General features: G+C 56.8%; 1 protein-coding gene across 1 annotated transcript in view; it reads left to right on the plus strand.

Moving 5' to 3' along the window:
- The window catches only part of MYRF (myelin regulatory factor), a gene marked incomplete at both ends in the record, with an annotated part of 63,204 nt that overhangs the window by 14,685 nt on the left and 23,983 nt on the right, over window positions 1–24,536 (plus strand). Inside the window, 5 exons of the mRNA XM_082318359.1 lie at window positions 13,035–13,122; window positions 13,950–14,276; window positions 17,857–17,918; window positions 23,373–23,679; window positions 24,164–24,336. Of these exons, the coding sequence (XP_082174485.1) occupies window positions 13,035–13,122; window positions 13,950–14,276; window positions 17,857–17,918; window positions 23,373–23,679; window positions 24,164–24,336 (957 nt within the window). The remainder of the gene's footprint in view (window positions 1–13,034; window positions 13,123–13,949; window positions 14,277–17,856; window positions 17,919–23,372; window positions 23,680–24,163; window positions 24,337–24,536) is intronic.

Below are 24,536 nucleotides of genomic sequence, written 5' to 3' on the forward strand. Positions count from 1 at the left end.
AGTGTTCCTGAACTGCTGAAAATCCTACATCAGCTTCTAATCACTGAGTTACCTCTAAAACCTTTGTCCATAGCTCAACGATGTGGAGAAGCTGAAGGACAGTCGAGCGGTGAGCGGGCCGTGGTTGTGGTTTTCTGTGCTGAGAAAGTTTGGTTTGTCTCCCTGAGCTTCTCGTACCTGTTGAGATGCTGTCTGCTGCCTCTGTGTTGTGTCGGATTCGGAGCACTGTGGGCTCTACAAGGGGCCCCCAAGATATCCGAGAGGTAGAATTGCTCCTAGAGCATCTCTTTGAGAGTAGTTTTTTATAGTTTCCAAAAGATGGTGACCGGTAATGTTAATATTCGTATTTATTGCCGTCAGACACGAGGCCCATGGGCCTGCTGTGGCCGTGCTTTGCAAGCACGGAGGAGCAGATGGTCCCTGACCTGCATGTTTTACCTCCCTGGGAAAGCTGTTGCTCCCTGCTAGGAGCAACGTCTTATTTCATGGCTGACGCTGTCAGATCTTGCGCTCCGATGGCCGTATCCTCCTGGCAAGACCGAAACTCCCTCCTGGCAAGACCGAAACTCCCTCCCAGCAGGCTGCTTTCTCCCATGCGAGTTCATCGACGCGAGGACTCCACCACTGCTCACCCTCCTGGTAATACACAGAGCAGACAGGGGCTTTTGAAAGGCTTCTTGTGCATCCCGAGCCGCGTTATTTCAACCTTTTCCAAAGTCTCTTCGGTATTGCCATGCCCTCTTCCAGACAAACAGATTCCAGAAAAGCCAGGACCATTTCTCCGTCTTCTGCTCCATAGTCCCCTCGTGCCTGGGGAACGCTGCAGTCGCTGTCAGAGCGGCGATGTTGTGTCGAGGGCTTGCAAAAAAGTTCGGAAAAGCAGAGCCTTTCATTTAGTCATTTTTTTTCCAACAGTTTCCCAGCCTGTCCATGCTATTTTCAGGTGATTGCCCTGCCTTTTGCTTTGTTATTACGCAGCAGAAAGATTGCTGTCCCTTAACAGGGGATTCAAGATGCTTTGTGAGTATTTTTTTTCCCTTTCTTTGCTATTCCACCGATATGTGTGCCACCTTCCAACTTTGCCAGTGGAGAACAGCAATAAAACATGCTGAATGGGGGTCTCTGCTAGGAACCCCTCTGCTCTTCTCTATCCCTGTATTAGCAGCTGCAGTTTAGCTCCGTCAGTGACGCCGTGTTTGATCTCGCTCGTGTTCTCCCTGTCAGGTCCACGCGGGAGGAGTTTCCAGTCGGGATGTCGTTCGGCATTAAGTGAAACGCGCTGGAGAAATTCAAGGCTGTGAACGCTGCAGGGCAGGGCCCGTCTGGCTGATATTTGAGTTGACAACACCTAGCCCGGCAGACCTCGGAGCGCGTTGTTACGGAGGCACCTCAATAACGAGTGTATTTGGCAATCTAAAGAGGCTGCCGGTAGCACGAGCGTTGAGTGAGAAGATGAAAAGTGGATTTTGCAGAAGGCCAGGCTTCCGATGAAGTCAGCCGAACTGCTGTGGTTTGGCCCGCCTGGAGCCGTGGCCCTCATTTTCGGGGAAAGCAAAAGAAGATGCATCTGGGGAAAAATAATTCCAAACATAGATATTCAAAGGGAGAGGGGCAGCCTCCCTGCTCCCGGCTGCGGCAGATGCTGGGGTGGCCATGGGAAGCAATAGCATGGGGATCGTTGGGCGCAGGCTGGGGACAGATAATGTCAGGCTGACGGTCGCCAGGACCGGAGGAGTTGGCCCGGGAGCGGTTGTGGTTAGAAGATGGCGAATGGCCCCGCTGTGAAATCCTTGTGCTGTTTAGCACGAGGGGCACTGGCGGTGAGTGGAGATAAGAAAGGGAGCATTCAGGTCGGGCTCCGAGGAGGGCAGCTGGACTCGGAGGAGTGCAGGGCTGCAGCATCCTCTCCCGAATGGAAGCGATGAAAGTCCAGACACACAGGGCAGAGCCCCAAGGAGCGAGCTGGGAATGAACGACCTTATGCTGGCCTGGACAGAAGGCTCTAAGAGGTCTTTTAATCTATTGATCTAATGACTCATCCAATTTGTGTAATTTCCTTGCCTTCCCACTCTTCCCTCATAACTCGGCTCTTTGTCACAGTTCTGGCTGGCAGCAGGACAGACTTGTTTGCTCAGGACCTACACGCTGCTTTCCCCCGCAGGTGCTTTAAAACAGCAGCAGCGTGCAATTCCTGCGCTGGTGGCAGGAGCTGGGCGAGCGGTGCCGGGAAGCAGCAGCGGTCGCTGCCTGTTGTCCTCTGCGCTGGAGGGAGACGGAGGGAGCAGAGGAGGGATGGCACCCAGAGGTCTGCCCGGGCCGGGTACCAGGAGAAGGCTCACAGGTCCCTGACCTTCCTCGTACGTCTCTTCTGCGCTCAGTCCTTTGTGCGAAGGTCTTACCCGTCGTCATCTGTCCCTTGCATTTCTGCGCCCGCAGCTCAGGCAGGTTTATCTCGCTTCGGGCACATCTCACCCTTATTTCAGTCCCAATATTTGCCTCCGCTTGTCTAATGCATGGAGAAGACTTATTCTGCGCATCAAGAGCTGTTCTGCCTGCAGGAATGTGTGCAGTCGGTGCCTCCCACCTCCCCGGGCCCGGGGTGACCTCCTCATCCTCTCCTCCGTGTGCAGCCCTCCCCACCCGGCGTCCTCGAGCAGCGTGCCAGGCACCTTCCCTCTTGGTTTGTACCGCTCCAGACAGCCCCCTGCTTTGAAGTGAGACCCAGGACACACAGAGAGCTTGCAGGGTGGATGGGATCCAAGCAGCACGCTTGGTATCTGATTTGTATTGTCTGGTAACTGTTTGCTAAATCCCTGGTGCGGGAACTATGTTCCGGTGCAGGAGACAGCTCACAGTTAGTCAGAAAATGCAAACAACAAATTTTTGTTTAAAAAAAAAAAAAAAAAAAGAAACCTCAGTTTCAGGCTGAAAGCCTGTATGGAAATCGCCGGCATGGCAGTAATCCCTAGGGATTTTTTTTTAAAAATAATTATTTTAATGGCATCGTTACTTGTTATTTATTGTGGATGGCTAGAGAAGCTCAGCTCAGGAGAAGGCAAAGCATGAAGGTGACTGAGCGAGTCCGCAAACACCTTGTTGAAAAGCAGCTTTCTTGGAGCAGAGGGCTCTTTAGTCTGGTAGTTCAGGGTATGGAGATACATCGTGCAAACTAAGGCGAGGAGCTGAAGGGTGGAGATGGGTTGGTGTGGCCCCTTCCTCGGGAGATGAATTAATCAGCTGAAGCCGAATTCAGAATTGCGTCTGTCCGAAGGATGTGTCCTCTACAGGGAGAAACTCTGGGTTTGGTGGGGGACACCCTGAGTAAAATCCTGTGGTCTGCGTGATTCGGGGATATAATGGTTGGTATTGTCTTTAGATGGGTGAAATCAGAGAGAAATAGTGTCCGCTGTGTCCGTGGGTCCTTCCCTCTCTCAGGAGCACGAGGAGAGCAAGAACTCCCAAGCGGGGCACATCAGCTCATGAACCAACCCTGAAGAGAAGCCAAGCGGCAGAGCAGGAGGGTTCTCGCTGGGCCATTTCCACAAGCCCAAGGCTGCTGTCTAGCCCAGCGTGCTGGTAGCCCGCCGGCTGCGGGACTACCCGCAAACACACCGTTGGTGCTCCACAAGTAAGACTTAGACTTCTGAAGTAGGATTTGTTGGATCTCCTCCTTGTTTCCTCCTCGGGGAAAGAAATGACTGCCCTGTACCTGCGTGCCTGACTTCTCCTGGTCGCGTTGCTCTGCTCTTAGATCCTGGGAAGCGGCTTTGGGTCTTGGGAGGTTTGTGCCACGTGTGTAGCAGAGGTAGATGAGGGTTTATTGCAGCGATGGTAGAGGAAACCCAACGACGTGAGAAGCTTTTGGCGCCCTTTGTGATTTTTGCAGGAGTCAATTCTGGAGCAAAAGCTATTGTAACGTAGCACTGAGAGCAAGTGCTGCGTGGTTGCACGTCCCAGCCGTGTGAGAAGAAGGAAAAGCCCGATGACCTGACACTCCTGCTTGTGGAAGATCAGCGTTGGTTGCAGAAAAAATAGTGATGGCCCTCCCCAAGCCCTGGCAAAAGTCCCATCTAGATAAATCGCTCTGCTTTCTTACACCCAGCCTCCTCTGGAGGCTGTCCAGCCTGGACAGGAGAGACCTTGTTGCCTCCCAGTTAGAAGGGAGGAACGAGACGCTCGATCTGGACGTGGTGTTCCAGGCGATGCTTGGCTGCCTGTAGGTTTGTATTCTGTTGCTGTTTGATTATTAATCTTCTTGCCTAAGGATTGTTTTGTGCTGGGGGGTTTCCAGGAGAGGCAGCGCAGCTCCAGGTCCCGAGTCCCCCATGCGTGTGGTGTGTATGTCTTCAGAATTGGGCTGAAAGTGGTCTCCGGAGTGGCTCCTGGATCTCCCAGTTCCCAAAGAGCCTTTCCAGGAGCCCCGAGCCGGGCAGTGTTGGTGGCCATGCGGCAAGGTCAGTGTCCGGGGACTGCGTGAGCAGCAGTGACATTGCTCAGCCGTCGGCCTCGTCGAGTCCCTGTGCCTCCTTGAGTCTTTATTGCCTCTCCCGGTCACCGCCGAGCATGGCAAGGCTCTGCGCAGCTGGGTCATAGTCTCTGCTCAATGCCGGTACGTAGCTGGTAATAGATATTATTATTTTTTTCTTGTGTTGCTGATATGCTCTGGTAATAATTCCCGCCGAAGAAAGTTTATGCTGATAGCGAAAAGAGCTGTGCTGGACCTTCACTGCCACGATGGTGGCAGGGAGCTCATGCACATAGGTGTTACCCTATAGAAAAAGGTCACTGCTGTCCCCCAAAACTTGCGATCTGGGTGAAGTTAGTGGGCCGCAGAGAGGAGAACGCAAGCGTAGAAGCTTTGGCTTATGTCTGCTTTTTTACTGTCCGGTCCTTTACCCGCAGCCCAGTAAAGCCCGGTGAAGCGGGGCGGCCCAGGGGCTGTAACCCCGCTCAGGGCACGGCTGGAGGAGCTGGGCGCGCAGTGCTGCGCTGCCTCGGGTCGGGCGAGCCCACCGGCACGGAGGAGCCTCGGCAGGAGGGACCCGGAGGCTGTGCTGAAAAGCCTCTCCCCGTTCCTGTCTTCCTCCGGGGCTGGGGAACGGAGGTGTGAGCGTGGCAGAGCCGGCCTCGTGCAGCCGTACCTCCCCGTCAGTCCCGGGCTCGGGAAACGCCAGATGAAGTGGCCTTCTCTGGTCCTGTTGTCCCCGCTGCCAGCCCTCCAACACCCTCAGGCCAGCGAGGGAGATAAAGGCGTTGTCTTCTGCCTCCGCGGGGCTCCAAACAAACAGGGCAATGTGCCCCCCTGGGCAGGCACCTTGGACCCCGCCAAATGGCGACGCTTGTGTGGGTGCTGCTGTTCCTGCCATCTTAGTGCATGAATGGACAAGCAGGGCATTGACGGCTGCGGGGACACGCACAAACGCTCCACTGTGTCCCCTCTCACACCTTCCCCTCCTCCTCCTCGGCCCCGATGCCCGGAGGACAATGGCTCTATCCATGCCAAGGTTCACAGCTGGCAAGGGCGGAGGAGAGGCCAGGACAAGGGTGGAGAGCCGGAAGGAGAAGAAGGGACTCGGGAGGGTCCGGAGGGATAACGGCTCTGGGAGGGAAGGGACGAGGGGAGATGGGGAAATCCGAGAGGGGCTGGAAGAGGTGAAGGTGCTGAGCGGTGGCTGGCGGGGAGGCCAGAGAGGGCAGGAGGAAGGAGGGAGAAGAAAGAGGAGAGCTCGGGAAGGTTGGGGAGGGAGGATGGCGCTCGGTCATCTCTCCTGCACGGAGCTGCCCGCCCTTTCCCGCGGGGCTCCCGGAGGGACGTGCCCGTGCCCTGCTGTGGCACAGCGGGATGATTTCCTCTGGCTCCTCACGCTTATTCTGGCTTGGGACGTCTCTCACCATACACCTTGTCCTCCCCGAGGCCTGGGAGATGGAGAGAGGGCGTTATCTCTCTATATATACACCTATACAGGGTATATATACTGGCTCGTATCCCCCTCGTATCCTGCTAGCGTGTCAGGAATAGCCACGCTGCGCAGCGGGTGCGGGAGCGAGGGTTGCTATGGGCCTGAGCCAGGGCACGTTAAATGGTTAGGGGCGCGTTCCCACTTATCCAACGGCGCTTTTGTCGGATATATTCGTCTGTGCATGTAAGCTAAGGAGTCGTGGGCCTGCGTGAGAGCAGAAGGGAGTTTTCCAGGGGACATGGGGATGCTGCTGTGGATGGTGCTGCTGACTCTGGACGCCGGGCTGCAGGCTGGCGATGGTTTGGTTGTTCCCCTTCCCGGTGCGGTTCATTACTCTGAGTGTTTTGCCACTGGTGCTGGTTCACGGTTCAGCCAGGTTGTTCCAGGGTCTTCCTGGCCACTCGAGACCCTGTAACACTTTTTACTCACTCTGGTAAAGCTGGGGTCTTGGCTAAATCCCGCCTGTCCCGTATCTCCGTTCCTTCTGATGCACCACGTTCTCCGCATCCCACCCTCGCTGGCATGGGAACATGGTATTTTCTCCTGCGCACACACACAAATTAGGCTCCCTGGAGCCCACACGTTCTGGATAATGCCCAAATTCTCACGAACCCCCATCTCTTTAGCCCTGAGTTTGGTGTTTTCCCCAGGATCTTGTCCCACAGACTCCCAGAGCTCAGCCTTGGCTGTGTTTCTGGTGTGACTTTGGATCTTGGGTTTTCTGCTCTGGCATGAATGGGGGATGCATGAGCTGCCCCGTCACTTTGGAGGGGCAGGGCTGTCCTTGGCGATGGGCTGACGAGGGAACGTCCCCAGGATGGGACACGGGGTGGTGGCTGTACCTCTGCATTGACTGGGACGGCCCTACCTTTTGTGACGGGAAGAGGCACATGCTGTGTGGGAGAAGGCTGTCCTAATGCGACTGAAACTGCTCAAGGATGGTATTTAGGAGCGAGTAACCAGCTGGCGTAGCTCCGCGTAGCTCCATCAGTGTCAGAGCAAGTGAAGGCCCCTGAAGTCAACCAGTTGCCCGCGTTGACACCACGTAAAAGTTTCCCGCGCTGGCAGCCCGTGCCGACCCCAGCGGGCTGTCCTGGAGGGGCCGAAGGAAGACGATAGAGGGGTTGGTGTGAGGAGGGGCTCACCCCATGCTGCGGTTCAGGGAGGGGGCCTGGGGGCCCCTTTCGGTGCCTCGGACAGCCGGGGCTTCGCTCTGGGGTGGTCCCGAGAGCGCTTTGGGGGAGATGGGGGAGTGTCCTGGCTTGGCGTCCCACTCGGGTTACAGGAGCCACTTCTGCTGGGAGTGACTGGTTATCGTTACAGTCAGGTAATAAAGAGCATTAATTAAGGAGGAATGCTGGGCCGGTATCTGGGGGGAGGCAGGGGCTGCAGGGTCGCGGTCCCTCCCGCCGGAGGGGATGTTTCTACCCCTCCACGTACCCCGGGGTTGGGCACGTGGAGCGATGGGGAGATCGTCCCGCTGTCCCTTACGCAGGGAGCTCTGGCCCTGCGGCTGGCGCTCCCCGCCTGGCAGATGCGTAGCCCAGGTCTTTGGGGAGGGACAGGATTTTGCTGTGTCCCACTGCAGGCAGGGCAGGCGTGGGAGGGATGCCATCCCCGGCTCGCGGTGCTCTTCGGGCTTCGCCCCATGTGGCAGAGCCAACCGGGCTCCTGCTGATGGGGAAGCGGGTCTGAAGCCGAGCACCGGCCCCGCAGCTCCCTGGGCTTAGGCGGTGTTTGGTTAGCCAGCCATGGCACAGATTCCTCGTGCTCGCGGCCAGGCCGGCAGCCAATCCGCCAGGGCCGAAGGATAAACAGGGGAGGAAGCAGAAGGGGGTGCTGAGCAGCGTGAGGCCCCGGGAATGTGCCGATGCGGCAGCCCGGGCTGCCGATTGCACAACCCCTCCAGCACGGCCGCAGGAACGTGCTCAGGGCCGCGCTGGGGCTCTGCACCTCGCTGCGGCACCGGCCGCCCCGGCGTGGCGTGCTGCTGCTGAGCACCGCGGGTAACGTCGTGCCGTGGGCCTTCCTGCCCGGCACTGTTTGCAGAGGCTGGCTGCATTTGTCCCGCGCAGCTCTGTATCCCACCAACGCTCGGCACCCGCTCCAGTGCGTGCTGGAGAGCTGCTGGGAGAGGGAATGCTGCACCTCGCCGTGTGGGACCGGCAGCCAGGAGCTCCTGGCCTTTCCTGGTCCTGTGCCACCGTGCACCCGCTGGATAGTTTGCTGTTGCCTCACTGTTGAGCAGTGATTTTGTCACCAGGCTGCTCTGTGCCTCAGTTTCCCCATAAGCACCCTACCCTCCTGTGCTTCGCGTCGGGAGGGCACCAAGCGGAGGTCCTCGGGCAGCTGGATGTGCTTTGCTGGTTGCAGTGACCAGCTGAAGGACCATCCCAAAAGCCATGGGCTCTCCAGCCGCCGGCGCCGTACCACCAGCACCACATCCACGAGCCTCCTCCCTCCGCTGTGCCGTATCCGACGGCTCCCCGGCCCGCTATGGACCCGAGCGAGCCGCGCGCCCTTTGCGCCGGGTTTCAGGTGAAGGTTTGCACACAGCGGGGCAATGGACCTGGGCCGTCTGTAGGTCAAGGACGTCCAAGCAAAGGGCCGGTGCCACCATCCCCTGCAGGCTGCTCCCTCTCCTGGCTGTGCTGCACGCCGAGCACTGCCCGGCGCATCGCTCGAATCGATGGCAGCGCAGCAGTGCTCCTCCAAAGCCCTGGGACCACGGATGCTTGCCCCCCGTCCTGGCCGTGCCGGCAGCGGGGCGGGAGGTTTGGCTGCCGCGGTGCCGCTGGAGCCCTCCTTGTCCTGTCTGAAGTGACCGCGAGGCAGTGCTACAGCCGGTGACGTCTGCTGCACTTCAGGCAAGTGTTTTGGAGAAACAGCCTGACTTTCGGAGCAGCCCACGGTGGAGATCATCACTCGTACCTGTCTGTTTTGGGAACCAGGCAGGTCTGGGATGGCAGGGAATGGAAATGTGCTGCAGGCAGGTTTACCAGAGTCTATGGCTTTTCGTTCGTCTTAATTGCAGTCCTCTTCTCGCCGGCTTTCGCAGCACTCAGGTTGGAGCACGGTGCTTCATTCAAGCCCGCAAACCCCCAGTGGGTCCCTGAAATCCAGAACAAAAATTCACCTTCCAGTACGTGGCTTCGGTGCCACGGGGAGGCTCTGGGCTTGGCACAGCCCCTTCCCTTCCTCCTCGTCACTGGCGTCCCCGCACCCTGGCCTGATGTTCCCCAGCCCCTGAAAACGGTTGACCTCATTGTCATCTCCAGGTTCCCACATCTGGTTCTTGTTAGCAGATCCCAGGATGAAGTTCTTCAGCTCTCTCCCTTCCTCCCACCCCCAGGTGACCCAGGCAGGATTATGGGTGATTAGAAGACAGGCAACAGAGCAAGAATAGGTGGGGGAGGGACTGTTATAAATAGAAATACCATAAACTTATCAGCCTATCACTCGAGGTAAATTCTGGTTTTAATCTCCCAGACCTGTAAATATGACGACTCGCGGGGGCCAGGCGCCGTTAACTCTTTCAGAGCCCCGTGGCCGCGTGCCCATCTCTGATGGGAAGCGGGATGCAGCGGAGCACCTGAAAATGGGATGGGGAGCAAGTTCTTGAGCCGAGAGGGTGTCAGACCCACGCCATCGGAGCAGGGGCCCGGAGGAGACGGTGGAAGCACCTCTGTTTGGATGTCGATCGTGTTTGGAGGTTTGGGGAAGGCAGAGAAAACCAGTCCAAACATTGGGATTCCTGACATTCTCACACGTACGGGGGCCTCTGCTTGCCCGGCTCCGCTCGTGAGGAAGGTGCTGCGGGTTTAACATCTTCTTGTTCTTCAGGCAAAGTTTACTTTTTGGGAATCTCCTCAACCCTTTTGCAAGGGAAGGGTTAGAAACTGGAGCAGACGGAGGGGTGACATGGTGTGAGCGCAGGGTGGCGATGCGGGGGCCAAGGGGAGGGCAGCACACAGGGACCTGGCAGGTTTGGGAGTTTCTTTGCAGCAGCATCGACTGAAGGAGTTGTGAAATGGAAGGTTGTCTGGGAAGAGTTTGGCCTGAGGAATCTTCATGTCTGTACAGGGAGGTCAGCCTGTTAGAAGCGGCTGAATTACTTGGTCCTGGGATGTTCGTTGTGTGCAGAGAGCACTAATGAGCTGGTTTGCAAGACGGTGTTCTTTGGGCAGCTCTGCGGGTGCCTGTGGCACCTCTCCCGCCTTGCTGCTCTGGGATGGAAGGCAGAATCCATCCCGCTGAGCTCCGGGGACATCGGGGGGTTACAGGTGACAAGAGCTCTCGCGTACTCCTTGGAGCAGGCGCTGGTGCGAGGGCAGGGCTGTAGACAGGAGATGCTACGTGGGGATTGCCGCTGTTCTTCCACAGGGAGAGGGTGAACGCCAGCAGCACGGGGGAACTCGGAGCTTCCCTGGGCTCCTCTGTCTCTCTTTTGCTGGGACGAGGAGGCGCGGGAGTCCGTCTTGTGCCGAGCCGTGTGGATGTCGAGCTTCCCAGGGTCCCTCCTCGGTGGCTTCCTGCTTCCTCCTAATCCCCACTTTGGAGGGGGAGGGAGCGTTGTTAGTGTCGTTAGGAGCTCGTGACTGCGGAGAAGTATTAGCTTTTAATTAATCACCTAAGCTGGCTTTTGGTAAGAGCCCGGCCTGCGTGGAAGCTATGGGCGGCGGGATGTTCCTTGTGCAGGTTTGCCAACGAGACCCACTGCCTTGACATCCCCGTTTCATCGTAGCTGGTGCAAGTGCCTCTGTCCCCCCCGAGCAGAGGAAAATCCTTTCGTTTTAGCGGGCAGCCCCTTCCCGTCGCACATGTGCAGCCAGACCCCGCCGCGGCCGTTATCGCATCGCTAACACCTCCGCAGCGGCGCAGCTGACACACCTCTCGCGTCACGGCGCTTATCTCACCCTTCGCCTGGGTCTCAGCTGAGGGCTCCTGAAGGTGACTTTTCAGACAAGGTAGCAAAGAAATAGGAAAGCCCAGCAGAGCTTTATTGAGAGCCTCCTGTCCTTTCTGGATAGGTTCTGGGGTCCTCTTCCACCATGGAGAAGCTCCTGGAGTTTGGAGGTGCGAGGGAAGCCCACTGGGGTTAGAACTTTTCTTGGACAGGCTCAGTAGCTTGTGGAAAGGCAGCAAAATTGGTAAAGCGCCTTTTTTCCTTCTTTGAACCTGGGTCCCAACCCTGGAACTTGGGATGAAGACAAGTTTTCCGATAGCTTTTGTGGTAGATGTTTGCCAAACACATCGTGTGATTTATAGCGCGGTCGCTTTGGCCAAGAGCGAGGCGGCGGAGAGGGGGTAGCGCTCACCCTGTGGCAGAAGGGTTTCAGCCGATCTTAGGGGTCACCGTGGCCGAGGAGTGGCTGCTTGTGGAAGAGTTGCCTCGGTAGAGCCACGCGTGGTGAAATGTCGGGAGCAGGCTATAGCAGAGGTCCTCGGGGATGAGCGAGGGACACAAGCACCCATGGTGCTGGCCGTCGGTGAGCTCTTCCAGTCAACCATAACTCAAAACACGGTTGCTACCACATCACTGCAACTTCAGGAGAGGACGTGGCTGTCCCAATGGGGTACCCCTGTGCTGACCTGGGGTCTGCAACTGTACAAGCGAGGTGCTGGCACAGCTCAGGACCTCACCGGCTCTGCCTGCCCTGTCCTCTTCTCGCCACGATGCTAGCCTGGCAGCAGCGTCGTGTGTCCCTGCTCCACGTGCATCCTTTCGTAGCAAGAGTTCGCATGGGAGAGCATCACCACCTTCTCCCCCGCGGCCCCGGGCTCTGCCGCGGAGGCGCGTGGTGCACAAAGGGTTAGGTGTCTCGCAAGTGAACGGCTACCCAGGTTTTTTCCCTCTAGCCAGGGTTACTAAGGGAGAGATCCCTCCGTCCGCGCGCACACACCCTGTCCGTTTGGCAGAATTCCTAGCTGGATTTATTTCTGCCGATTTGCTTGTCTTGGTATGAAAGGGATTTGCAGAGGGGAGAGCTGCAATTGGCCGGGGGTGGGCTGCAACCCCCCGGCTCTGGGTTTTGCGGTTCAGCGGCTGACCTTTCCCCATGCTCTGCGGGAGGGAGGCGGGGGTCAGGGTCTTCTCCTGGGCAAGGGACGTCGAGCTGCCGGGGTCTTTCGGGAAGGGCCGTCTTCGTTATCTGAGCTCGGGGAGGTGGGGGGAGCTGGGCCTTCTCTTCCACTTTCTTGGCAGTGTCTTTGGCACCGAGGGCTGGCACCGACCCCAGAGGGCTGCAGACTCCCACTTCAGAGAGACAGATAAAGAAAGCACTTTCTGTCAACAAAACCTGGCCCAGCTGCCCCAGAAGAGGAGTGGGGAGGAGGAGCCCTCTGGGAGGAAGGAGAGGAAAGTCCACCGCTTGCCCGTGCAGGAGAGGAGAGGGAGGAGGGCTCCGGCGGGCTTGGGAGCTGATCCAGAGCTGTCATGGCAGCAGCGGAGAAATTCCAGCGCGTTCTGCAAAGCGGAGGCAAGGGTCCAAAGGGAAGGAAACCAGCTTTCCCAGAGCACCCCGAGCCCACGCTTACAGCCCTGCCTCCGCAGGGATTGCTGTCTCCCGTGGCCTGCAAAGGGGAGCCCCTCCGTCAGCCCCAGCGAGGCCAGCAGCTCTTGCAGCTTCGCTGACAAAGCTGTTGCAAGCCACGTCAGTGCCGAGTTGGTGCTGGTGCTTGGGCAAGACCTGGCTCTCCTGCTCTGTGGAGCCATGTGTCTTGCATAGCTCAGGCCTGACCCCATGATCTCCCTTCTCCCGTGTGTCCTCAGCCTGGCCCCGGGAAGTCCGTGTGTCCCAAAGCCGGAGCGTGGCTTGCAAACCCCACCCGTGTGTCCAGCTTCCCCGGGAGTGTCACCACCCTGGCGTGTCCCACGCGCCCCATCTCGGTCTGGTTTTACACTGGGATGCAGATGGGTACGGACAGATGGCAGTCCTCAAACTGAAGGATCTGCTGGACTTCTCAGATGGGTTTCTTGACTCTGCAAAGGTCTGGTGGTGTTTCTGACCCGCAAAGCAAGGGCCTTTCCTGTCCTTCTCATGGCTCATGCTTCACCCTCCTCTCCCCTCGCAGGCCACGACATTAATGGAGCTCTGGAACCATCTAACATCGACACTAGCATCCTGGAAGAGTACATCAGCAAGGAGGACTCACCAGATATGTAAGTGCTTCCCTTGCTCTGCGGCAGGAACAGTGTTCGCTGTTGTTTTCTGTGCAGAGATGTTGAGCAATTTCCAGCCCTGCAATTTGAGGAATCATTTAGAAATCACCGTGCACCCTGACTGCGCCTCTGTCCCTCCTAGAGTCCTCCTTTATTGCTCTTTGCTCCCTTATTAATTTCCAGTTCTTCCTCCTGTCTCTTCCTGGCTTCTTGGCTTTGAATTTCCCCCGTCTCTTCTGTCCCCTCTCTTCCCCCTCCTGAGGGCACCGCAGAAGACTTTTGCTTAATTTAAGCAACAGGAAAGCAAGCGCTAGCAGCTCAGTGGGGAAGATTAAATCCCCAGCGCAACACGAGCGTGGAGAAGGGAAGGGTCTCCCTGCGTGCGCCGACACTGGCGCAGAGGGGGGGAGCAAACCGGGGTAGCAGCCGGGGCGATCTGGGCCACAGGGTGGGAGCGGGATCTTTGGGGCTGACGTGACAAAAAGCGGCTTCCCTGTGCTAGGCTGTGAGCTGAAGCACGGTGAGCAGATCCTGCTGTCTTCACAAGCTTTGAGGTTGGTGTCCTGGGCGCTTCTGGCCTTTACAGCTCCACAGGTGGATTTTGCACCCTTGGGGTTGCATCAGTCCCACCGAGCCGGGTGACCGACCTGCCTCCCTGTACGCTCCTGCTGGTGCCACCACGATGCTGCCTGTTCCGCTGTTTTCTGGGTGTCCCAGAGCACCCGAGTGGCTCCGTCCCCATTGCTGCATGGCTGGGGAGGGGAGGGGTGGGCAGAAGGTACCCTCTACCTGTCCCTCTGCTGAGGTTGTCCCCTTCTCTCTCTCAGCTGTTTCCCTGACATCCCTGCTTCAGCCAGCTATGCACACCCCCAGCCCTCCAGCTCAACCACCATCAACGCGCCTCTTGCCAGCTCCATCGCCAATGTGACCAACCCCGCTTCCAGCGGTTCCCTCCACCTTCCTCCCCCGGGCAGCCAGATCCCAATCCGGCATGGTCCTCTTCTGGCCAACCCTTGTGGACCTGGCTACGGTGCTCACCTCAACTGCAATAACAACAATGGCATGGTGGTGCCCAAGGGCTACCTTGGCGGCCACTGCCTAAACAACGTGGTCCCTCCAATCAAATCAGAGCCCAAGGCCTCCTACGCACCTGGGTAAGTGGGGTCTGGGTGGCAGAACAAGGGCAAACGGTGGGACAAGTGCTCCTCCAGGCTGGCGGGGCCTGGAGGGTTGGTGTAGTTGGTCCCACAGTGCCTTAACCGCTGGCAGCATCAGTCTGAATTAAGCCCTTGCCTCGCAGAGAGAAGCTTTTTTACAAGTATAGGTCCTGAAGTTCCCTGAAAGGTTGGTTGGTAGAGCTTGTCTGTATGCATTGAGTTAGAGGGGATCAGTAACGTCCCCTACGTCTGCAGGTAGTGGTAGAGCCAGCGGCTCTGCGTGCCCAGGGTATCTATGCTGCACATCTACAAGTGGGCGATGGGAGAATATTGTAGCATTGCATTTTTTTTTTAAGAAGGAAGAGAGACAGAATAAATTTGAACACAACAAAATTCAGTCTCCAGGATGTTCCTGTGACTATCCCAGGGGAAGATGTTAACTAAATTGGGCAGAGCTGTACTCTTCTTGGCCTGATGTTGTAGATACTCCGCTCCAGAGAAGTAAAAGATGGCATCTGAGCTGGATTTGTACTCCTTTGCAACGAACTCTGCATGCAGACCTGGTGAAGGGGAAGAGGATGACCGGGCTTTAGTGCTGCTGATGGACTCAACTGAACAATTAGTCCTGGGAGGAGAAAAGACGTGGTTCCTGCTCTCTGGGATGGCCTTGCCCAGAACTGGCAGGCTGGGAGAGCGCAGCGACATGGCAGCTCCCATCTGCAGTGGCCAAAGGGACCAAAGGGACCGTGTCAGTAGAGAGCACTTTGGCAGGCGTGGCACGCTGAGAGGGTATGGCCCTACGGTGGTATGGGGGATAGGAGCTGGCGTGCATAAAGCTTTACTGGCTGGAGACCCAAAGGGAAGGAGATGTCTGCTCTCTTCCTCCTCATGCACCTCTCTGGTCCGTGCTGCTCTCCCCTGGTCATAGGGGAAGGCAACAAGAGGATGATCTGAAGCTGGACAGATGAAAACCAAAGTGTGCAGCAGCACGTCCATCAGCGGGAGGCCTTGGCAGTTGGCAATAGTCGTACCACGAGGAGCTGTGCCATGGTCCAGCCTGTCTCTGTAGGACAGGTAATGGGTGACCCTGATGTGCTCCCTGCACAGCCACTCTCTGTGCCTTCTCCAGTGGAGATGGTGGATGGAAGGGACAAGGAGGCCAGGACAGCCCCGGCACTGCTCATCTCTGCAAGCCCCTGCCTGGCTTTTCTCCCTCTGCCTTGTGCCCTCTAGTGTTGCCAGCAACTACGGCGTAGCAATTCCCAGGTTTGGAAGCCTCCAGCGCACCGAACCAACGATTCAGCCATAATGCAGCTCCACTGGGATGAATTTGGCCCTTTGGATGAACTTGGAAAGATCTTCCGGAAAGAGATAAGCTACCCTTATTTTATTCCCAGACCGGGGAGTTCTCCCTTGCTGTGTATCCAGAAGGCTACACGCAGCCTAGGGGGAACCGTGCCCAAAAGCATGATGTGATGCCTTGTCGTGTCCCTTTCTTCTGCGTGCATCTGGCATTCTCCGGGATGTGAGAGGTCGTGAGTAAGGATCAGAGCTTGCTCTTAGAGGTGGAGACCTTGGTTTGGATGTGCTGGTGGTGAACACCAGGATGAGCAGATGAACTGGCTCAGCTTTGATGGCAGCATTTCTTCAGCATCCCAGAATGACTCTTCCCCCTTGTCCTAGGCTGTTCCTGTAGGAGAACATGCCCCGTCTCATGTGTTGGATACCAACAAACCCTTCCCTTGGACTGGGCACATCCACACTACTTCCATGTGTGAATTCTGCAGTGTCCACCTTTCTGCTGCAAGGCAGCCTCCGGGATTCCCTGCATTGTCCTGGGCCCTTTTATTATTGGCCAAAAACTTGGCTTGCTGAGGCACAAATCCTGATAAAGTCATAGGAAATACAGTATGAAGTCACAGCCAGCGTGCCAAGGAGCCTGGAAATAAAGCTGGTGATAGATGCTCCAGACCAAGCGTAGGAGGGGAGCGGTGGAAAGGTGCTGCAAGTGAAGGCGGAGGACGAGGGAAGCATGGTGAGGGCTCTTCGTTGGGGTTACCCTACCTCATCCCTCTCCAGCTGCTGCTGCGTACCACTTACCATGGAGAACCAACCCATTTACTGGGTCCTGGGCTCCTCTGGTGCAGGAAGGTCCTGGTGGGTGTCCTGGTTTGCCGCTGTAGTTGTGGGTGCCGTCAGGAGCAGAGTTTCGGAGAGGCGCGTGTGCGGTGTACCGCACCTTTCCTCCCCGCAGCCCTAAGGGCTTAACTTTGCTTTTTGGCCAGCTTTCATCCAAGAAGCACTGGTTTGTCTGGGATTATTTTGCAGCCACAAAGCTGATGGTGTAAGATAGGGGAATGGAAAAGGATCCCCATTGCAAAGCCACCTGGATGAGGAACGAGGTGTCAGGAGATGGGGAGGAAAACAGCCGTGTTTGTCTCGGATGGAGCAGACTTTGCCGAGGTGCTGGGCTGCTGAAACCTGCTGGGGCTTGCTGAGGCTGTGTGTCACCGGTGTTGGAGCAGATACGAATGGGCAGACGAGAGATCTCCCTGCCAAAGATCTCCACAGGACAGAGCATACTGCAAACGCTGAGGTGAAATGAGCCTTTCTCTAGAGCATAGGCAACGGCTGCTCCAGCCACCAGAGCCACCACAGTGGCCATGGCTCAGTCCAGCTGGGAGCAGGGCCTCAGCTTTTTCCGTGCCCTTGATCTCCAGAGTGTTTTTAGAGAAGAACCAGAGTCTGAGACAGGCAAGTCCTTTCCTTGTGCACCAGGGTGGTGGAAATTTTACCCTGGCCTGAAGATGTGTGAGGCTGGAGCTTCTGCTGCAGTGGGATGCGTGTTGAGGAGGGGCTGCGAAAAGGAAAAAGAAAAACTGGTCCAAATGAATTTCCAAGGAGGTGCTTTGGAAATGGCTGAAGAGCCCAGCTCCCTGGGGTCCGTGCTGCCTCGAGGTACGATAAGGAAGGGTGCAGGAGCTGACCGGCGCCCTGCAGCGCATCGGGGCTGCTCCTCCGTCCTGCCGTCCCCGAGCCGTGGGCATGCCGGAGAAGGCAGCTGAGAGCTCCCCCTTTTATTTGGTTGCATTTTGCAATCAGGGCCAAATCCTGCTCCTGGTGATGTCGGAATAGAGCCAGGGTGATACAGCCAGCAGCTGTGGTGGTGCTCAGGTTCGTACAGGTCGCAGGGCAGAATCCATCCCAGATCCCAGGTCCCAGCCCAGCTCCCCCGGAGCCTCCCATTTACCCACGGTGAAGCACACAGGCTTTCTCCGGGGAACGGATAAATTCCTGTTTGCCTTCTTTTAACCGGAGGTCTCACTGGCAGGTCAACAAAATGTCTGTCCCTGCTCCTGAGGTCCAGGGAGCCACTGTGGGGAGCGGGGTAGCAGGGACAGCCATGGCAGTCCCGAGCTCATCCGCTGGACACGCTCGGGGTGACGGGGATCTGCTGCGGGCGCAGCTGGGATTTCCAACCGGAGCCTGGAGGGTGCTTTGGTCAAACTGGACCTATTGGTTGTGCTGGAAGCTGGTTTAAAATGACCTTCCCTTCTCTCTCCCCATTGCTCTGCAGCACTTTACCTGACTCTCCCCCGGACTCTGGGTCAGAAGCCTACTCCCCTCAGCAGGTGAATGGTAAGTGCTTAAAAGAGAGAGAGGGGGGAAAAAAAATAATAATCCAAACCCCAGACCCAACATCCTCCCCCTCTTTGTTCTGTGGAAGTGGTTGGCTCTGAAATCTTTATCAGACGGGAGAAAACAGGCGGCTGCAATACGTGGGGAGATTATCAGTTAGTAAATATCCCTAGACTTTCGCCTATTGTTCTGCTGCTAGTCTTTGCAAGGGGGGAGAGCGAGCGCGAGAGGGAACGGGAGAGGAGGCAAGGTGGGAATCCACTTAGACGGGGAGAGATCGGCGGTGTGGCTTGTCCCCGGGCAGGGTGGGATGCGGAGCCGGCGAGCCTCCTCGTCCTGCCCTCCGCCCCGGGTGAGCCAAAGGCAAGGAGTGCGAGCGCGTCCCTGAAATGGAGCCCGGCTCGGGGAGACAGAAATGAACCCACCGTTCGGCAGTAAGTTCCTTCCCAGCCCTTCCCTCCCCTCCAGTGGGGCCAGCTGATCCCAGGGCTCTTCTGCTCCCCCTGCAAAGGGCGGAGAGAGCTGGGTCCCCCCAGGTGCAGGTAGGGTCACCGCCGGGCCCTCCTGGCTCCCTCTGGGGAAGCCACCGAGGCTTATTTGGTTCCTCTGGTGACCTTCACTGCTCTTTGGTGGAAGAAACTCCTTGGTGAGGAAGGAAGGTTGCTTCTGGTCTCCCTTCCCCCTCGGCAGCAGCACCCTCTTCTCCAGGCTCCAGCCCAGTCCCCACCAGGAACAGCGCCTGCTCTTTTTTTTTTTTTTTTTTGATGGAAGAGGTCAAGAGTTCTGTTTATCTTGCTAAAAAAAATCCCTGGAATTCCTCCTGGCCCTTCCTTAAATATAACAAAGAGGCCGGGTTGCTCACCATGGGGAGAGCTGCTTTGACGTGCTGGCAGAGCAGCAGCACCTCTGCTTGGGGAGGAGCGGAGGCTCCGGAGAGCGCCCGCAAAGCAGCTCCTTCCTCGCGAGGGAAGGACCAGATTCCCCGGACCTGGTTTTTCCCTGGAGCTGGGAGCAGAGAGCATGGGTTTTGCATTTGGCAAACGTGTCAGCCCCATCCCCACCCTGGTTAGAAGCCTGTGGAAATTGCGATGTGCTGTGGACACGGTGAAGATGCAGCGTCTGCTGCGAGGGCATGTTCTCAGGCACTCGTGCATGGGTGGTGGCTTGAAAGCTGCACAAGGTCTCCCAGCTTGTACCCGAGCCCCCCGTGCCAAGGCTGACCATGCTGCAGGGTCAGGACGTTCACTTAAGATGTCGTAAAGACTCATTTCTTGCAGTGTTTCGCAGGGGAGGACGCGAGGCTCCTCTCCCAGCCCTGAAGCGGCTGTCCTTCTGTGAGGGCTTGGGCTCCGAGGGTTGTTCTGAGGCTGTTGGAAGCTGTATCCATCAGCTGGGCTGAGCGGTGCCAAAGCTGCCTGGCCGGTTGCGTTGTTGAGCCGCGCCGGTCTTTGCTCCAGGTTACGCGGGTGGAAGTTGAGTGCTTGTCAGGACGGCAGGAGCAGGGCTGGGTAAGGGGGATGTCGTGCCCGGTACCATCACTACCCCTCTGAAAAGCAGCGAGATCCTCTATCCCAGGGATGTCACCTGCCAGCCCCGGCCGTTGCGTGAAAGCAAGGCTGATCTTTGGTCCTGATCTCCAGACTCCTGAGGATGGAGACCTTCCCTCCTCCCTGGAGCCCTAGCACTTGGCGGGGCTGTCCCGGAGACGGCTCGCCCAGGAGCAGGACCCTGCCCGTGAGCATGGGCAGAGGAATCCAGTTCAATGCATGCTGGAAAAGGGCACTGGGAGGTCTTGGTGGGTAGCAAAAAGCCTTTGAAGGGAGCAGAATGGGTGGAAGCGGCCCTGCCCCGGCAGCCTTCAATAGGAGGGCTCAGCGTAAATACATTTCACTTTTCCAGACCTTGCAACGGGAGGAGTTTTCCGATTCCTGGTCAAGTGCTTTGGCCTCATTAGTCAACCCCTGACTGGTTGTTCTGAGATCAAAGTCCATCCAGCCCAGTGTCTGCCTCAAGGCTGGCTGGTGGCACTGCTGAGGGGAGCAGCCCGGCAAAGCCCCAGCAGATACCTTCCCTGCTGTCCCCCTCCACGTCCCCACAGCCTGTAGCAAGCATGGACAGTCCCTGGGTGTATTTTCTCCCTCCTGCAATTTGCTGGTGCTTAGGTTAATCAGACATCCACAGCGGGGTGCAAAGAAGCTTTGTCTTGCACTTAAAACGCCTGCAAAGTCACTGTCCCTTCCCACCCCTTGGGTTCCTTATACCCCAGGGCCAAACGCCCCAGGAGTCAGTCCCTCGTTTCTGCAGGGACCTGGGCACCCTGTGGGGACACCCGAACGTGCAGGCTAATGCAGACACACCTCCAGCCGTTAGGCAAAGGCTGTGAAAACAGATGAGCTTTGTCCTGTCGGAGAAAAGGTCGGCGGAGGCTTGTTTTGCGGGGCTGGGGACCAGGCTGTGCGTTTCCCACAGGCAGGGAAGCCCGGCGAAGAGCTCCTGAGGCTCAGCTGCACGTTTGGTGGCTCCCTGGGCTTTTCAGTTCCAGTTTCTCTTCGGTGATGTGCTTCAGCTGGCCATCAGCACCTGGCTTGCCACCAGGCTTTGACCAAAGCTGCCTGAGGGTGCTCTGTCGGCACAGATTTGGTGCGCGGGATGCTGGGGAGGTCTCAGGAGGGTAATGTGAGTTTAGCTGGTCTTTCGGCTGTTAATTAAAGGACCGTGCTGGCAATCTGAGCAAGTACAGGCTTTGGGAGCGGTGTTGAGATGTTCTGTTTTAATGCTAGGATGGGAGGGAAGGACTTCCATGTAGGAGAAATGTTGAACTTCCACACGAGGCATCTGTTACCCGCTTCTCCAGGAGATGCCTGTTAATGCCTCAGATTCCCACTCGTCTACGGCCAGGATGTTCACTCACATGTTCCCGGGAGATTTTAATGGGAAAATCTGCAAATTCTTTCAGGTCATATTTTTCTCAGCATGACAGCTTCAGCGTGCGCTGTTCTGAAAAGTCTCTCTCGCATGTAAAATCTGGAGTGCTGACATTTTTCTGTGCCCAGATTTTCTTGCGTAGATCTGCTCACAGTCTTTGGCAGCTCGTTTCTCATGCGTCTTGCACTAAAGCTGGTTAAGTTTTAAGTTTTCCTTAAGTTTTCCTGTAGTTTTTCACTGCAATTCTTCACTTGCAGAGTCTAGCTGTGGAAGGGTTTGATTTTGCTAAAGAAGAATGTTCCAGGTGAAAAGTTTCTTCTCTTTACAGTTTCTTACTCCTCTTTACAGCTTCTGCAGTGAGAATAGAGAAGAATAAGAGGTCATTGCAATTCATCAGACTCAGATCTTTGCCTCCCGCTTGCTCGTGGCACAAGCTCACTCTTTTTTAGGGTGCATTAAAACGTAAAAAGCAGCTGCTGAAATGATGCCAACGCTGACTATTCCCAGAAAGTTTGGGGCAGGCGCTTTATCCTGCCCTTCTGGCCGAGTTCTGATGAGACCGCTGTTAGCACTTCACCGGTGTGGTCACTGGTCTGACCAGTCCCTCGGTGCTGTCGGCAGTGCCATAGGAGCACCTGAGTTCAGAGAACACACAAATCACGGTCTGCTCCGTCTGAGCTGAGCACTGAGCCCGTTCAAGCCTTGCCAGCGCACAAACTTTCGCACAAGCACCTGTGTTTTTCTTTAATAAATTTAGTCATATAATTTCCTTTCATCAAATCCCTAATTTCTAGTCATTCTCTGGGTATGCTGGGTGAGATTCAACCATGCTGCTTTACTTTACACCCTTTATTTTTTGCTCTTAGCCTCCAAAAGTGTTTTGGTTCTAGTTAAAGCCCTCAGCTGAGCCCGGGCATTGCTGTGCAGCGAGCTTATGGCTAACGGGAGGCCCAGCAGCTGCAGAAAGGGAGGTGGATTTGCATTTGGTCCACACACCAAGCATTTCTTTTGGTGGTGACATAGTCAAATCGACTCTAATCATGGCACAGCTTTAGTATCCAATTCCAAATAAAAGAGGAGAAAGGTAGGATCGCATTTGAATGTCCCTTTTTGTTTATTTAAATTTAGAGATCAAAGTCTCCTTCTGGTTTAAATTAAAAAAAAACCCAAGCAAATGCCCCCACAGAAGTCCTCGCTGGTGACGCTGATGAGCTGGAGGCGTTCAGGTCATTCAGTTGTCTCTCCTTTCCTCTAGTTGTTGCCATGCCCATCTCCGCTCTCGTTGGAGAAGCACGGCAAGTGTCCTTGCACAGTGGTAGTCTTAACACCTTCTTTGGTGCCTCTGGCACCAAACGAACCTAACGAACCTTCTTGGGTGCCTCTGGCCCGAGCTGGGTGAGGGCATCCTTGGGACATCTCTCTGCTGGGACTATAGAGGAGACGCGGCAACGCACCCAGCTGGGACCCCGAGCTCTCGGCTGGCAGCGCTCTGGGGGATGAAGCCCACCCTTGGCTTCTCAAGGCGCTGTCAGTGGGTGAGAGTCCGGTTTCTTGGCAGGGTGTCGTGGCCCACAGCTACGAGGAGCTCTGGCACCATGAAGTGGGTCATCTTTGCGACAAGAGCATAATGCTGGGCACTTTCCTTGGGCCATGCCCAAAATCAGTAAAATTAGGCAAAGTTCAGGTGCTTTCTCTCCAACTCTGCATTTCCAGACACAGGCTTCAGACCCTGTTGCTGTCTGTTGGACCTTTGCCCCCAGCTGTGCTTTCTTGGTCCATGCCGTTCCTTGGTGCGACAGGAATATTGTGGTTGATGGAGTTTCTATTTGAAGGGAAATACAAAGCTAACGCAAAAGCTGCCTGGGAATTCCTACAGACACGCTTCCACTGCAGAGCATCCACGCGAGGTACCTGGGTTTAGCATATATCAGGAATGTTTGCGGAAATCTTCCTTGTTGTCCCTCAGCCTGAGGACCTGGTTGCCCTTTGAGTTGTGGTTCTTTGAGCTGCAAGATGCTGGGCTTTGCCTGCTTTCATGGCACTTACCCATTCCAGTCTCCCCTTTTCTCAGAAGATATATGGTACAAGACACCTGGTTTTGCAGCATTGCGTATCGCTTTATCAGCCGGCCAGCCAGGACCCTGCCGTGTCCTTGCTCTGTAGATACCACTTGGACAAACCGTGTCTGAAGTCGACAGCCAAGGCTGCTGACAGAAGGGAAGCACCGCTCTGGTTCTCGTGCTGGGGAACCCTGGAGGTGCCGGTGGGATGCTGGGGCCGTTAAGGAACCTGGGAGGAGAGGTCGGTGCAGGGCGAGGTGGCCATTGCAAGGCAGATGGGGCGGCGGAGGGGCCACAGCCGTGCCGAGGCTGGGCAGAAGAGGCAGGGAGGTGTGGGTTCGTGAAGATAACCAGGGCTGGGGTGGTTGAGGGGGAGAGGAGCGCTGTCTGTGCTGGATCTGGGCTTAGGACACGCAGTGCGCGGCCCGACCTGCTGGTCTAACACCTATTATTCTTTCTCTCTTTCAAGATCCTCACCTCCTCCGGACCATGACCCCCGAAAACATGTGCCACATGACTCCCCCTTCTCGCCTGGAGCACCCTCCTCCGCCGCCTCCGCCTCCACCCCCCCACCTCCAGGGTCCCCCGCCACCGCCCCCGCACCCGCACCAGCAGCAGCACAACCCTCACTACCCCAGCCTGCAGCGGGACATGTACATGAAGGCTGAGCCCCTGATGCCGCCGTACGGCATCGGGCAGGGCATGGCGCCCGCCGACCTCCACCATGCCCAGCAGTCGCAGATGCTGCACCAGCTACTCCAGCAGCACGGAGCAGAGTAAGGCCTCGGGGCGCTGGGGCTTTTCAGCGTTATTTGTGTGATTTGGGGAAGGGGGGGGATGAGGGAATGGGAGCTGGAGGCTCGCAGAACGCATGAGCAAAATGATTGGGTTTAACTGCCAGTTAAGGAGCGTGCCCTGGTTCTCTGGGAGCGAGCTGGGGAGGCATCGAGGTGGAGACGACCCAAAGCGTGGGGCAGGAGTTTGCAGTGCATGGCTCGGAGCTGGGCAGTGGGGACAGACAGGAGGAAAGCAAAGATGTGGCTCAGTGCACGGATGGCACAGAGCTTGGCAGTCACAGGGCGGGTGGGCAGAGCCTTGGGGGAGAAGGTGGTGACGGCACTGAAAGCCTGTGGCTCCCTGCAGGAAGGTTTTGGTTTTTATGTGAGGTCCCAGCTTTTTCCCGGTCACGGGCTCTGGGGCTGTTACCTCCCCACCTCTTGCTTTCCTGCTCAGCCTTTGCTTTCCCGCGGGTCCCTGCAGCCTCCCGGTGCACCCTGCCAAGAAGCGGAAACACTCCGAGTCGCCCCCCAACACCCTCAATGCACAGATGCTCAACGGGCTGATAAAGCAGGAGCCAGGTATGGGGTCCGTGCCGCTCAACCCTGACAGAGTCCAAACGCCTCCCTGGCACCAGCCAGGAGCTCTCTCACCAGGTATGTGGGTTTTGTCCATCCTCTTCCCCTTAATACCCGCAGCATGCAAACCCCTGCTGCAAGCCCGGGCACCCCACTGGGCCAGGGTGCTTGGGAGGAGGGCATGTGGGCACCGCAGGGTGCCAGCCGGTGGGGCTCGCCCCGGCCGGGTCCCCAGGAGGAGAGCGGGGCGGTGGGTTCATCCTGGCCCAGATCTCGTG

This window comes from Platalea leucorodia, assembly GCF_965183815.1.
Source record: "Platalea leucorodia genome assembly, chromosome: 7".
NCBI lineage: Eukaryota > Metazoa > Chordata > Aves > Pelecaniformes > Threskiornithidae > Platalea > Platalea leucorodia.